This window comes from Lithobates pipiens, unplaced genomic scaffold (assembly GCF_037356315.1).
Source record: "Lithobates pipiens isolate NorthernLeopardFrog02 unplaced genomic scaffold, aLitPip1_a1.2 Scaffold_23, whole genome shotgun sequence".
Taxonomy (NCBI): Eukaryota; Metazoa; Chordata; class Amphibia; order Anura; family Ranidae; genus Lithobates; species Lithobates pipiens.
The window spans coordinates 225,205,691-225,220,387 of record NW_027507785.1 but is presented as its reverse complement, the minus strand read 5'-3'; the positions used below and the strand labels follow the sequence as shown (position 1 = coordinate 225,220,387).

The window sequence follows — 14,697 nt, the reverse complement described above, 5'->3', positions numbered from 1 at the left end:
GCTCCTCACTGATCAGTGGTCACGTGACTGGATGTCGCTCTCATCCTCCTTTGTATGTACTACAGAGGTAGGGGCCGAGATCTCCCTCTGACCTCTGCCAGGCGGTCACGTGACCTCCATATAGAGCATATATCAGAGGAAGAGAGCGACGCCCAGTCACTCGACCGCTGATCAGCGAGGAGCAATAAGGTATTTAGAAGAAGAATTTTTTTAAAACAGCATACACTGTATACTACATATTATCCTAGCAGAGGTGCTGGCAGTGATTGTGAGCAGTCATTTTTATACTGCTCAGAACGGTGCTAGAAGGAGAGATGAGGGGTGTCTCACACACAGAGCTGACAGGCAGGGAAGGGGGAGAGGATGAGGCAGAGCAGAGAGGAGAGCTGCAGATGATGGAGACACGTAAAACTGACCATTGTGTCAGATCTCAGCCGCTATGATAAACCGTGGTCAGTTTACAAGGGGGAGGGCAGAACCAGTCAGGATCAGACAAATTACACAGCACAACCACTGTGCCGTTATTAGATGCTATATGTGGAAATTTTTAATAGAATTTATGATGGTCTGTTTGTGTTAGATGTGTCTTATGCTGCAATGTGTTTTCGGGAGGATTTTATGAGATGTGTCTCAATACTGCCTGTCCCCCACAGATATCAGATCTAAATATGTTTGTTTTGTTGCCAACTTAAAGAGGAAGTAAACCCTAATGGGTTTACTTCCTCTTTTTTTCCCTGCAAAGGTAAAGCATAATGGACTACTATGCATCGCATAGTAGCTCATTATGTGTCACTTACCTGACACAGGAGCCAGCGAAGTCGCCGCTGATCCCTGTAGTCCGCCGCGTCCATCTTGCTGGTGGCGTCTCGCAGCTCCGACCAATGACAGCGGCGCAACCGCGATGACGTCACTCCCGCGCATGCGCACGGGAGTCGCGCCTCGCAGCTCCGCTGCTGTCATACGGCGAAGCCGCAATGACGTCACTCCCGCGCATGCGCACGGGAGTCGACAAATTTGGCAAATCCATTCTTGGATTTGCCGCATTTAGTGCGCCTGCGCGCCGCTGTCTACGGCGCATGCGCCGTAGACAGCGGTGCCCATTTTCGGGCAAATATCTCCTAAACCATATAGGTTTAGGAGATATTGCTTGGACCTACAGGTAAGCCTTAATCTAGGCTTACCTATAGGTCCAAGTTGTTTGGAAGGGTTTACTTCCTCTTTAAGAATTGTGGAGAAAGAGGGGTGGAACTGTGCTCAGTACCACTTCCCATTCTTTACACTCAGGTTTGGGTTCATCATACCTCATTAAAAGAGGTTAGATAGTGAAGATGTCAGAATGAGATATCACTTGACCTGGCGAAAAGGGAAATATATTAAAGATAGTTAGTTTATCGCCACAAATCTGTCAGATATACTGTAGTTCTATGCTCAATTCAGAAAAGGCACTTCACAAACTAATTAAAACCCAATCTCCAGCAACAATGAATAGCTAAATCATAATCCCTGTGCTTTCCTGCCTTTAGTCTCTTGGAACTTTGTTTGATGTTGTGCCTAAATCTCAAATTAGACACTAATAAACTGTGTTCTGTCATTAGGGTCAGTAAGAGAAAAATAGTTAAATGTGTCTGAAAACAGATTAAGCGACAATGCCTAATAATCGAGGGCTGCAGAGCTGTCACACATGAAGTGCTGAACATACAATTTAGCAGCTCCCCATTTCCTGAGATGACTTTATACAATGTTTGTTCATATAGTTAATAATTTACTGGGAAATGTCAACACAGTTTCAGTTAAAAGCTTGAATAAACACGCAAAACACTTTTTTCTGTCAGGCACTTGTGTTCCTTGGATTGGAACTCTTTGTAACTTTTACTAAAATGCAAAAAACTGTCTTTTGACATTGGTGTAAAAGGAGCAAGCAAAAAATATAGCAATGCATAGCACCCAATTAAAACTCTTTAAAGCAGTATTAAACCTCAAACCGAAAAAAGGAAATTTTATGCAGATCACTTATCATTAGATGTGGTGGCTATTAAGGTTGTCCCGATACCACTTTTTTAAGACCGAATACAAGTACCGATACTTATTTTTCCAAGTACTCGCCGATACCAATTACCGATACTTATTTTTAACGTCATGTGACAGTGGCACGTATGTCAGTAGTTTTTTGTTTTTACAATTTTATTTTTTACAATTCATTTTTTTATTTATTTTTACAATTTATTTAGTCTTTTTTTTTACGGTGCTTTCTTTTTTTAAGGGGGGAGTGGACAATGTCAGTGTGTTTTTTATTTTATTTTTTACAATTAATTTCTTTTTATTATCTTAACAGACCCCTGACATCTCCCCTTTGAGACAGGGAAAGGGACTGAGGACACATGTTTCCCATTCCCCTTCTCAGCAGCCTCAGCTGCACTGAAAGTGATAAATGATCATAAACTGAAGCATCGTAAACACAGGTTATGATGTTTCAGTTATGTGAATGGACAGAGTCAGTTATCACTGACTGTTCATTCGGAAAAGGAAGGAGCCAGATTTACTGGTTCCTACCTCCACTCTCCATCCTGAAAGATTGGGGGGGCAGAAGAGGAGAACGGAGGGGGGCAGCAGCACGGAGGAGGACAGCAGAACGGAGGGGGACATGGAGGAGAACAGAGGTGGACAGCAGAACAGAGGGGGACATGGGAGGAGAACACACAGGTGGACAGCAGAATAGAGGGGGACACATAGGAGAATAGAGGGGAATAGCAGCACAGAGGGGGACACAGAGGAGAACCGAGGGGGACAGCAGAACTGAGGGGGACACAGAGGGGGACAGCAGCACAGAGGGGGACACGGAAGAGAATGGGGAGCGACAGCAGAATGGAGGGGGACATGGAGGAGAATGGAGGGGGACAGTACGGAGGAGAACAGAGGGGGACAGCAGCACGGAGGCGAAAATGGAGGAGAACGGAGGGGGATGGAACGGAAGAACGGAGGGGGACATGGGGGAGAATGGAGGGGGACAGCAGCACGGAGGGGGACATTGAGGGGGACAGTGGCAGAACAGAGGGGGATTAGAGGAGGATACAGGGATAGTTAGCGGTGATCGGTGCAGTTACAAGCACTGATCACCACTGTGTAGATTTCACTAAAATAGCTGAAAGGGGGCAAACGGGGAAACGGCTGTCAGGCTTTATTGAAATCTTTAAAAAAAAAGTGTAGAGAGTGGTATGGGGTGCTGAGCCCTTTATTTTAGCATATATTTTTAAATTGAGTGCCCTATGCAGTAGAGGAGAAAATATCCTTTGGGCAGACCTCAGAGGGTGACAGCCAGGCAGTTAAACCGGCATTTTAAGAAAACCTTTCTTTTACCTTTTACGCTATAATTACCTCCAGTTCCCAGATTCATTAACTCAGTGCATGTTTCTATCTATAGTATTCCTCAAGCCCTGATGAAGGGATGAAGGGCAACCTTTTGAGTCCTCAAATCACATTGGCCTACTGTAATTACTGTTTACTGATTATATATATATATATATATATATATATATATATTGACAGACATCTTTTTTATACATACATATATATATATATATATATATATATATATATATTGACAGACATTTTTTTATACATATATATATATATATATATATATATATATAATGACAGACAATTTTTGTGACGTCCAGAAGGTTTTTTTTTTTTTTTTTTTGATTTTTTGATTGAAGTCTAATATATATGACTTCAATCAAAAAAAAAAAAACCTTCTGGACTTCACAAAAATTGTCATTTTCTATTTGCACCTCAATAAGAACCTGATATATTTTTTTCCCATATTAAATCCACACATTAAACAATAATACAAATTCCTTTTTAAAAAGTGAGAAATGCCTGTCTATGTATTTTAATCAGCACAAATTATATTTAAGTCAGGAAATGCAGGGTGTTTTATAATGACTTTGTTATAGAGTCTGATCATATATCATTATGTCGCTGGCTGAAAATTTTACACTGACAGCACATAGTAGATTAAAAAAACATTATTTTTTTCTATTTGTACATGGCATTATTTCTGGTAATAAAAAAAGAGAAGCACCAAAACAGTACTGGAGCTGTTTTTATTGGCACCACTCTGATGTTTGGATGATTTTCATGGTAACATAATTCTTGGCACCTACTAGCACGTACACAGAGTGTGCTAAAAGTCAAGTGGCTTGTACAATGAAATGCAATTACCCAATTCATTACTGTTGCCTAGTAATACATTAGTATTTCCTTCTCTCTAAGATTTCTCCCTTTCTACTTACATTTTCCATTCCCCTCTTTGTGCTATTCAGCAAACATAAAGATTTTCTTTTCTTTTTTTCCAGTTTAAGCTGCACATTTTATTGTTCTTATCTCTCCATAACTCCTCAGTGCTCCCTGGACCATTAATAAATTACCATCTCTTCTTATCCTTTCTACATGGACTTCTATGTCTAGTTTTCATTGCACTTTTTTTTCTTGCTGCTCGCAGCAGAAACCTTATCAGGATCTATTAATCATCTATATGTTAATCCAATTACATTAAATAAATTGGTAAGCTGTTCTTTTCAGATTGATGGGTTAGAATTGTGTTTTAAGTTACAGATAGTATTAAAGTAAACCAGCATGGTTCACTATTCACTTGCATATGGATAATATATTATATCACCCAAGACAGGACCTGCGTTTGTGGTGTAAGCAAGATTATAAGCTTTTCAATTATTTATTTTCTCTTTAAAGTGGTTGTAAATTCTTACAACACATTTTTTGCTAGAGGTAAGCTTATAATAAGCCTATAATAAGGCTTACCTGTAGCTACCCTGGATATCTCCTAAACGGTTTAGGAGGTATCCACAGTATTTGCATGTGCCAATGTCATCGGCACATGCACTATGAAGCAAACTGAAGCAATAGCACATTGCCGGCAGCTCCAGTGCACGTGCGCAGGAGTGAAGTCATCGCGGCTCCGGCCAATCACCATGTGATTGGCCGGAGCCCGCGATACCCGGAAGTAATTCCAGGAGTAATGTCGGCGGAGTGGTGTACGAGGATGGCTGCGTGGGCTTTGATCTCAGGTAAGCAATTCATAACGAGCTAGTATGCCATACATGTTTTTTTTTTGTCCTAGGGTTTACAACCACTTTAAACATAATTAAAAATATTCATTATAAATGCATGCATATAAGGGAAAAAGAACTAAGAATTCAAACTGTAGAAAGGGTACAGGCTACAAAAATACATAATAAAATATTTTTTGAGGCCAGTCTACTTCTCTCCAGACATATATGACCCACTAGGTTTCTCCCATTTCTATGCTCTATAACTTGATCCAGTGACAATATTTTCTGAACCACAGATCTGGAATCTTTATCTAGATCAGGACTTTTAACTTTCCTTTGACCTCACTAAATTGCATGCTTATTTCAGGTCAGTAAAATAGAAGTCTGAGAACAAAAACAGCCAGGCACATAGCATTTTTAAAAGGAGATCACCAAGGGCAGCCTCTTAGTGCTTATGTCCTTGAATGGATCTTTTTACTAAAAGGCATGCCATTAAGGCCAGCCATACACGCTTTGAATCTCGGCCGGTTCAGCAGCAACCAGCCTGCCAGATTTGCCTACTATTATCGCAAGCAGCTGCTATAGCCACTAGCAATAATCATTGTCTTCTCCAAGAGGGGACAGCCGGGAGAAGACAATTGCTCAGCAGGAGGGATTCCCCTGTCAGCACGGTCTGTGCTGATGCAGGAATCATGCAAATTTCTTTCCTGCAACTCGTGATTGTAGGAAAAAAATGTGCAATGTCTATGGGCTGCCTTACAGAGTTAAATGTGATATTTACAAGCAGAACTGAATAAGGCAGAGCATTGACTCACCCCTTATCAGATGTTTCAGTAGAAGGTTTAGCTAACCTATAGAACTCTGGAAATCCTTTGTCATGTATTAAAGCCGATATTTACCTTTCATAAGGCTCTGCTTCAACTTCAACTTTTTTTTGTTAAAAAAGCACTGGAAAGTTCCCTTTAATCAAGCTGTCTTGTAAATGGTTTGCTAATGTCATGGGTTCAGCAGTAGTGGTGGGCAGTCCAAAAGTTTACTTTGAAAATGATTTCTGTGATTGCCCTGTACTGTAGTGCCCTAATGCTAGGCTGTGTTGACACACCCCAAGGGACCATTACATAAGGTCATCACTGATAGTGGGTTGAATGATCCAGAAGAGGATCAGCCCTTAGGAGAGCACTTTCCATGAGGCTCAGCATAGGATCAAAGGGGAGTATTGAAGCAAAAGCAGCTTTTTTTAAATGTTGCTATATGCTGGGTAATTCCATATGTTTTTAAACCTCCTTTTTAAACATATATGGCAGTAATGTTAAGTTTGTCTTTACTAACATTTAAATATATTTTTTTAATTATTACTTACTTACTTGATTAATTAATTACTCAGAATGGCAAAGATTGTCTGAATGTATTTGTAAGTCCTTGCTTAAAAAAAAAAAATACATTGGTTCATTCTTTTGTTTTCATTTGCCTCTGATGTAATATCACAAAGAATACCTTTAAGAAAGTAAAGAAAATACTTTATAAAAAGCACACTTACCGTAGTCATATGGAGTAGAAATATCCCATCCTTGACACACAAATTCATCTTTAGGACATCTGAGAAGCACACAAAACATACAATCAACATTAATTAACATTCATTTTTTGGGTGTTATACATTTAAGATACTATAAAGGAAAGAGGATAAAAAGCAAGAATTATAGAGCTTTCCTGTTCTGCATTCAAACATCATAGTTATATAGTAGGCATCTTTTACTTTGTTATTTTATAAGTGTTGTATGTTGATCAAATCTGATCCATATACTGTATGCCAGAGATTTATGTCATTCAGTTGGTTCCTATATCTCTCCAATGGCGCGTACACACGATCGGACTTTCCAGCAGACTTGGTCCGGCGGACCGGAATCGAATGGACTTTCGAACGGACTTAGTCCGGTTGTGTGTGGTCAAGTCCGTTCATTCAGAAAATCCATTGGATCTCCGCCGAAAGTCCGTTGGAAAGACTTTCGGACCTAGTCCGTCAAACTCCGGTTGTGTGTACGAGGCATTACAGTTGTTGCTCACTTCTCTTTATACGTGTCAGAATTTTGTTCTACTGTGATGAATTTTGGTATACTAAACCAAAATTGTAACAATATTGTGTATTGTATGACTATAAAAAGCACAATAAAGAATTTAAAAAAATGCAAGAATTAAGATTCAAGGAAAATTATATGTGACAACATATTTTCAGAAACAGAAATAATTATAAATGTATTTTCTTTGTCCACATTTGTAGATGTGGAAGTTAATAATTTAAATATCAGAATTGTGAATGTCTCTGGAAACAGATGAACGTTCTATTAAGACGAAGTAAAGCTGTGAATAGTTTAATGTCGTACATACTGTACAGTGCCTTGAAAAAGTATTCATACCCCTTGAATTTATCCACATTTTGTCATGGTACAACCAAAAACATAAATTTATTTTATTGGGATTTAATGTGATAGACCAACACAAAGTGGCACATAATTGTGAAGTGGAAGGAAAATTATAAATGTTTTTCAATTTTTTTTTACAAATAAATATGTGAAAAGTTTGGCATGTATTTAGCCCCCCTGAGTCAATACTTTGTAGAGCCAACCTTCTGTGCAATTATAGCTGCAAGTCTTTTAGGGGATGTCTCTAAAAGCTTTGCACATCTAGGTAAGTAAATTTTTTCCCATTCTTCTTTGCAAAATAGCTCAATCTCTGTTAGAGAACTTTCTGCCACACATAGCCTTTTTCTTTTAGGCCAAAAAGTTCAATTTTGGTCTCATCTGACCAGAGCACCTTATTCCACATGTTTTCTGTGTCCCCCATATGGCTTCTTACAAACTACAAATAGAACTTCTTATGGCTGTCTTTCAACAATGGCTTTCTTCTTGCCACTCTTCCTTAAAGGCCAGATTTGTGGAGTGTATGACTAATAGTTGTCCTGTGGACAGATTCTCCCACCTGAGCTGCTTCTCTGATTAATTCTCTCTTTTTCGAGCCTGGCAGTTTAGGTGGACGGCCATGTCTTGGTAGATTTGCAGTTGTGCCATACTCTTTCCATTTTGATGGATTGAATAGTGCTCCATGAGATGTTGAAAGCTTGGGATATTTTTTTATACCCTAACTCTACTTTAGACTTCTCTAGAATGTTATCCCTGACCAGTCTGGTGTGTGCCTTGGCCTTTTTGACGCTGTTTGTTCACTAAGTTTTGATAACAAACCTCTGAGGGCTTCACAGAACAGCTGTATTTATACTGAGATTAAATTACACACAGGTGGACTATTTACTAATTAGGTGACTTCTGAAGGCAATTGGTTCCACTAGATTTTAGTTAGGGATATCGGAGGAAAAGAGGCTGAATACAAATGCATGCCACACTTTTGACATATTTGTAAAAAAAATTGAAAACCATTTATCATTTTCCTTCCACTTAACAATTATATGCCAATTTGTTTTGGTCTATCACATAAAATCCCAATAAAATACATATTTACATTTTTGGTTGTACCATAACAAAATGTGGACAATTTCAAAGGAAATGAATACCTTTTCAAGGCAATGTATAGGACTGTGTATTTTGATATCTGAGAGGGACAATCTGAAACTGGCAAATACCGGTAGAGTTATTGTGTTTGACACCATTCAAGGCATAGTGTAAGACTCCATCCTACCTCAGTTATTCTCATTTCCTTAGAAAGATAGGCCCAAAGCAAAAAAAACTTCCCACCGTCCCGCTCTGTGTTTTTTGGATTCATATCCTTTTTAGATCTTTGGTGGCCATAATGGTCAGACAGTTGGGCTCCTTGGAGGTGGTTATGATTAACAGTGATGTCATCTACTAGTGACCCATCTATTGTATGGTGTCCTATGGAGAATGTACAGTTAATGTTGGGTTAACTGTGAAGTTGTGACATGGAGATATCTGAGGAAAGTGGGTTTGTCCCCAAGCCAGTGTCTTGCGGCTGGGGACCTTTAAGTATTCCTCGGATATAGAAATTATGGTTGGTCCTTCAGTGCCTTCAAAGATCGACTTTGATTATTGTTTATCTTCATGTTTCTGTTTGATTGAATGTTTTACATTGGTTATTTGTTAATAAATGTCCACTATAACCAATTTTCATTCAAATCAGTTTTGGTCTGATCATTTAGGTATAACTGATAAGTGATGGAGGGCATGGTGGTTTCATGGAGTGAACGGTGACATCTGTTTTACCTTAGTCAAGCCTGCCTGCAGCCTATGTATATCCTGGTCCTAACCTCTTTTTATTTCCTAAGAATTCTAGGACAGCAATAGATTTTTTTTGCCTTACTGGTCTTAGTAAAATATGTTCAGTTATAGAAAAATACTTCAAGGCAATTTATTTTTTTGGTCTGGCACTGCTTAAAAGAAGGCATAATCTTTTTATAAGTGTGTCCATTCTAAGCTATTGAATCCCCTACACAAAGCCAAAAAGTGGGTTTTATGTTTTGTTTTTATTAATGCAATATTCTGACAGTATTCAAATGCTCTTCTGTACAGTACTATTAAAGATTTCTTCAGTTCTTAAAGTGAACTCTTGCAAGGGGAAGCAATAGACCACACTAGCAGATTGGCCTCTGAAAGTGAAGCAATCAGTACCTCTTAGCCCCTTCCTTTCCATATAATAGCTCTGGTGCTTGCTGATTGATCACTCCAGGACCCAATTCTATAACTCGAGAGGTGGGGAAAGAGTCCTCCCCCTTGTGTAAACTCCAGTTTGCAATTATGGCAACTGAAACTGTGCATAGCATAAAAAAATTCATAAGCAGAGGTTACCTACATTTAAAAATAGGGCCAGCAACACAGAGAGGCAGAGGATGTGCCTTCCCGGATGTTGCTGATGGGGGTTGTTGGGGGCATTTGTACAGATTACTTTATGCTATTATTATTAGATTGTAAGCTCTCAGGAGCAGGGCTTTTCTAAACATATTGTGTTGAATTGTATTGTAACTGTGGCGCCACAATAATCCTGTATGATTATAATATTAATAATGGAAATCATGTATTTTGGTTTTCAGGTTGTATGATTAACTGCGCAAATACACTGCAAAATGTTGGTATAATGTGGACACTACAGTGCTATTATTGCTCTGTGTATTGTTATACTGCATGTCAGTTCCAGCAATTGTGAAATTTTACTTAAATTTTTTTATTACATTAGTTCCTATTAACCCCGCTTTATCTGTTAGTTAACTTTAATATGGTCTTATTAACACCATCCTTATCTTAGCTATTTTTTTATTTTATATTTCTTACTGTTTGTATGTAAACTTTTTTTTTGTGGTGGTTATGTTTGTTCTTTATTGCAGTTGCACTTATATGTTTACACACCCCTGGCAGAATGTTTAGGATGCCACTAAACAGCCAAGTTTAAATCTTCTAGAATAAAATCATTAGGCGTGATGAGGACAAAATTGTTCAAATCAACTAACGGTATGCAAAATTTTTAACATGATCATATTATTAATTAAAATGTATTATTCATTATATAAAGTATTAATTGTACTAATCTGTGATGCCTTAATAGTTTATTTATCAACATGTTTAAAATATAAAAAAATGTGTTGATCTGCACATTTGTATTTAAAAAAATAATCTACATCTTAAAACTTCTGCAAGGGGTGTGCAAATTTGTACTTTTGTACAAGCTTTGTATAAAAGATAAATTTTGTATGCCTTATCAATCGTGGAATAAGGATCCAGTTAGATTGGTTGGTTTTGGTAACATACAACACATGTACGATAGTCGGTGTGCCTTGCATTGTGCTGGTTTAAAAAACAATGGCAGATTTATCATGTATTAATTGATTGAAGCAGCTAAATGTACTGGTGTATCTGAAAAAAAAAATGTGAATATCCTCAAAAAGTTAATTTGTGTCAGTAATTCAATTCAAAAAGTGAAACTCATATGATATAGATTCATTACACACAGGGTGATATATTTCAGGCATTACTTTCTTTTAATTCAGATGATTATGGCTTACAGCTAGTGAAAACCCAGAATTCAGTAGCTCAAAAAATCTGAATTATTGTGAAATAGTTCAATATTGTAGACTCATGGTGTCATACTCTAATCAGTTAATTAATTCAAAAGACCTGTAAAGTGTGTCCAAAATGGACACAAGCATTTGAGGTGTGCTAAAGAACAGATGCATACAGCTTTGGTTGGTGTGAACAGCAGTGAAAAATAGTCTCTGTTCATTTATGAAAACCCCCTTTCCATGACATGGGAGATTTATGATCCTTGCATGAGATCACCCCTGTTCATAAGCAAGTGGAAGTTGATATAAGCAGACATTATGAAAAGAGATAATATTTCTTTATCATACATCATGGGACACAGATCCTTAGGTGTTGCTACCTTATCTAAAGCTTTCCTGGTGGGGCGCTTTTTACAGGTCCAAGAAAGTTGGACACCCGATATCTAGGGACCTGTCCTTGAAGGTTTGCTAAACGCAGCTCGCCGTGATCGGTGAAGGTTGGCTTGTCTGTTAATTCAGCAAATCCTGCGTTAGTGATAATGTAAGGGAAGAAACTTAGGAACTAGGTTGAGGGTGAGCCATTGGAACAAATTAATGGTGCAACTGCTTCTCACATCTCAGCCCCTGTATACGTGACTGAAGATGTCCTTTCCTCATTCCCTGCAGGGTCTGGAAGGAAGATTAGTGGCTTTAATTGCATCCTCCATTCAAATGGATAGGAAGCGTGTTAGATCCCCCTCCCTCAATTCAGAACCTTTGCAAGGGAAACAGTGGGTACAGGGTGAGGTGTTACCTTCAGGCGATCAGGAGGAAAAACAAACTGATGATGATTCCTCTGCGGAGGAAACAACGGTAGATGAGCCTTTTTCAGCCTCTCCATCTGAGAAATTTCTGATACAATCTCTTACGGAGATGGTTTGTTTTATTTTCATGCTACCTCTAACGGAGTCTCCTGAAAGCTCGGTTTCTTCCTTGGGTTCCTTAAAACCTTCTCAGCCTTTGCATGCGTTTCCTGCACATGCATTACTAGAACAGCTTATTTTTGCTTAATGGGAACATCCGGATAAGCATTTTCTCTCTTCTAAGAGATTTTCAATTCTCTATCCCCTGGAGGAGAAATTCTCCAAAAAATGGAAAGTACCAGCAATTAACTCTGCGATTTCCAGTGTGAATAAAGGCCTACCTTGTCCTGTAGATAATGCACAAATGCTTAAGGATCCAACAGATAAAAAGTTGGAATACCTGTTAAAATCTACTTTTTTCTTGGCAGGTGTCGTTACTCAGCCTGCAGTCGCTGCAATAGGCGTCTGTCAATCCCTAAAGGACCAATTTAGACAGGTCCTTAAAGAGGTTCCTGCATAACAAGCCCAGGAATTGGCTGAACTACAAAGGCATTATGCTTTGCCATAGATGTCATTAAAGATTCTATTCACCAGGTGTCCCGCCTTACGCTTATGCTTGTGCATATGTGTGTAGAATCCTGTGGTTAAAAAATTGGTCGCCGAAACATCATCTAAAAAACCTCCTAACTGGGTTCCCTTTTCATGGGGAGCGGCTATTTGGAGAGGATTTGGACAAATATATCCAAACAATTTCTAGTGGGAAAAGTAATCTTTTGCCAGTCAAAAGAAAGTACAAACACCCTTCATTTAAACGGCCTCTTTCCTTTGCACCAGGGGCTTCCGTCTCTAGGCAGTGGTGACGGTCTTCGCTGTCAGACTCTAGAGGAAAACCTCAGGGTCAGACCAAGGCTCAAAAGAAGTCCTGGGGTCAAAAACCTGCAAAGCAGAATCCTAAAGCCTCATTATGAAGAGGCAACCCCCCTCACCAAGGTGGGGGGCAGACTTCTGCAGTTTTCAGAAGTCGGCAAGAGGAAATTCAGGACAGATGGGTCATCTTCACGGTAAAACTGGGGTGCAAGCTGAAATTTTGGGACATTCCTCTCGTTTCCTGAGGTCAAGCATTCCTAAAGATCCAGAGAAAAGACAATCCGTGTTTCAGGCACTAGACCGATTAATATCTCAAGGGGTGATCATACAGATCCCCACAAAAGAGCAAGGTTTGGGGTTTTATTCAAATCTTTTTATGGTACCAAAACCAAGTGGAGATGTCATACCCATTCTAGATCTAAAAAATCAAAATCAGTTGCCCCACTCAACCCCTCCCCTGCCCCTCCCCTATACATGCCCTCAAATTATCTAATGAAATGACACTTAAATGGACAAGATCAGGTCAGTAGTTTCTATTCTTCTAGGATGAACTTCTGGCATCGGACTACTTGAGTCGCCAGCAGTTATTCCCTGGGGAATGGTCTCTCCAACCTGACATTTTTGGGCTGTTTGTCAAAGATGGGTGATTCCGGACAGGTTCAACATGAAGTTAGTCAACTTTGTGGCCAGAACAAGGGATCCACTCGCATGCGGAACGGATGCGTTGGTGACCCCATGGGATCAGTTTTCACTGATCTATGCATACCTCCCCTATTCAGTTGCTGCCTTGACTTCTTTGCAGAATCAAGCTGGAAAGAAATCCGGTAATTCTGATGGCACCAACATGGCCCAGAAGGTCATGGTATGCATAAATTACGTAAATCACGTCTGAGTGACGAGCCCTGTCTAAAGTAGCCCATTGATGATTCGATTTTCCTCACTGCATAGCCATTCACTGGGAAGCTCAGTGTGCTGCAGCTTCTCCTCCCCCAGCTCTTATGCAGCTTTGTTCTCAGATTGTGGAGCGGCTACAGTGTATGGATCGTTCGTCCCTGAGGGATTAAGGATAAAGTGTTCGGTGGAAGCGAGGAGCTGCCGGTGACTTGGTACTTTAAACGCTCCTTGTGCTTTTACCATCTGGTAAGCGCACTGTTTTGTCGGTGGTGGGACACTATAGCGATAAGGAAGTGTGGGATCACTGTGGTGCTATCATTTTCCTTTCTTGGATAACATAAAGTTTTCATGGACTTTTCTTCATAAATTGTTCCTTTAATTTTTATTTTTTTTTATATATTTTTTTTGATTTATATATTATTTGGCGCAGCTCTTTTGTTCTTTTTTCTATGCATAAATTATAAAGATGGCAGTGGAGGGCCATGGTCCCTCCCAATACAGCCAGATCTGCTCTCACAGGGACTGATATTCCATCCTACCTTATGGTCTCTAAATTTAATGGCTTGGTTATTGAAACCCACATTCTGAAGAAACGTGGGCTTTCCAGGTCAGTTATCTCGACTTTAATTAAGGCAAGGAAGCCAGCTTCCAGAACTATATATTATAGAGTCTGGAGGGCTTAGGTTTCCTGGTGTGAATCCAAGTGTTGGCACCCTCAGAGATATATCATAGGCAGAATTCTTGCCATTCTACAATCAGGGGTAGAAATGACATTGGCCTTGCGTACTGTTAAAGGCCAAGTCTCAGCTTTATCTATCTTATTTCAAAGACCACTTAATATACATTCTTTAGTCCAGGGTTTTATGTAAGGGGTGATGCGGCTTAATCTGCCCGTCAAACCTCCCTTGAACCCTTTGGACTTGAACTTAGTTTTGTCTGTGTTACAAAAACAGCCATTTTAACCTATACAACATATTCCCCTAGTCCTTCTGACAAGGAAGTTGGTATT

General features: G+C 39.3%; 1 protein-coding gene across 2 annotated transcripts in view; it reads right to left on the bottom strand.

The window, feature by feature from the left end:
• Positions 1 to 14,697, bottom strand: part of LOC143928172 (uncharacterized) — a 195,949-nt gene that overhangs the window by 114,189 nt on the left and 67,063 nt on the right. For both annotated transcript variants that reach the window (XM_077452872.1, XM_077452873.1), the window contains exon 2: positions 6,607 to 6,665. In XM_077452872.1, coding sequence (XP_077308998.1) covers positions 6,607 to 6,665 — 59 coding nt within the window. The remainder of the gene's footprint in view (positions 1 to 6,606; positions 6,666 to 14,697) is intronic.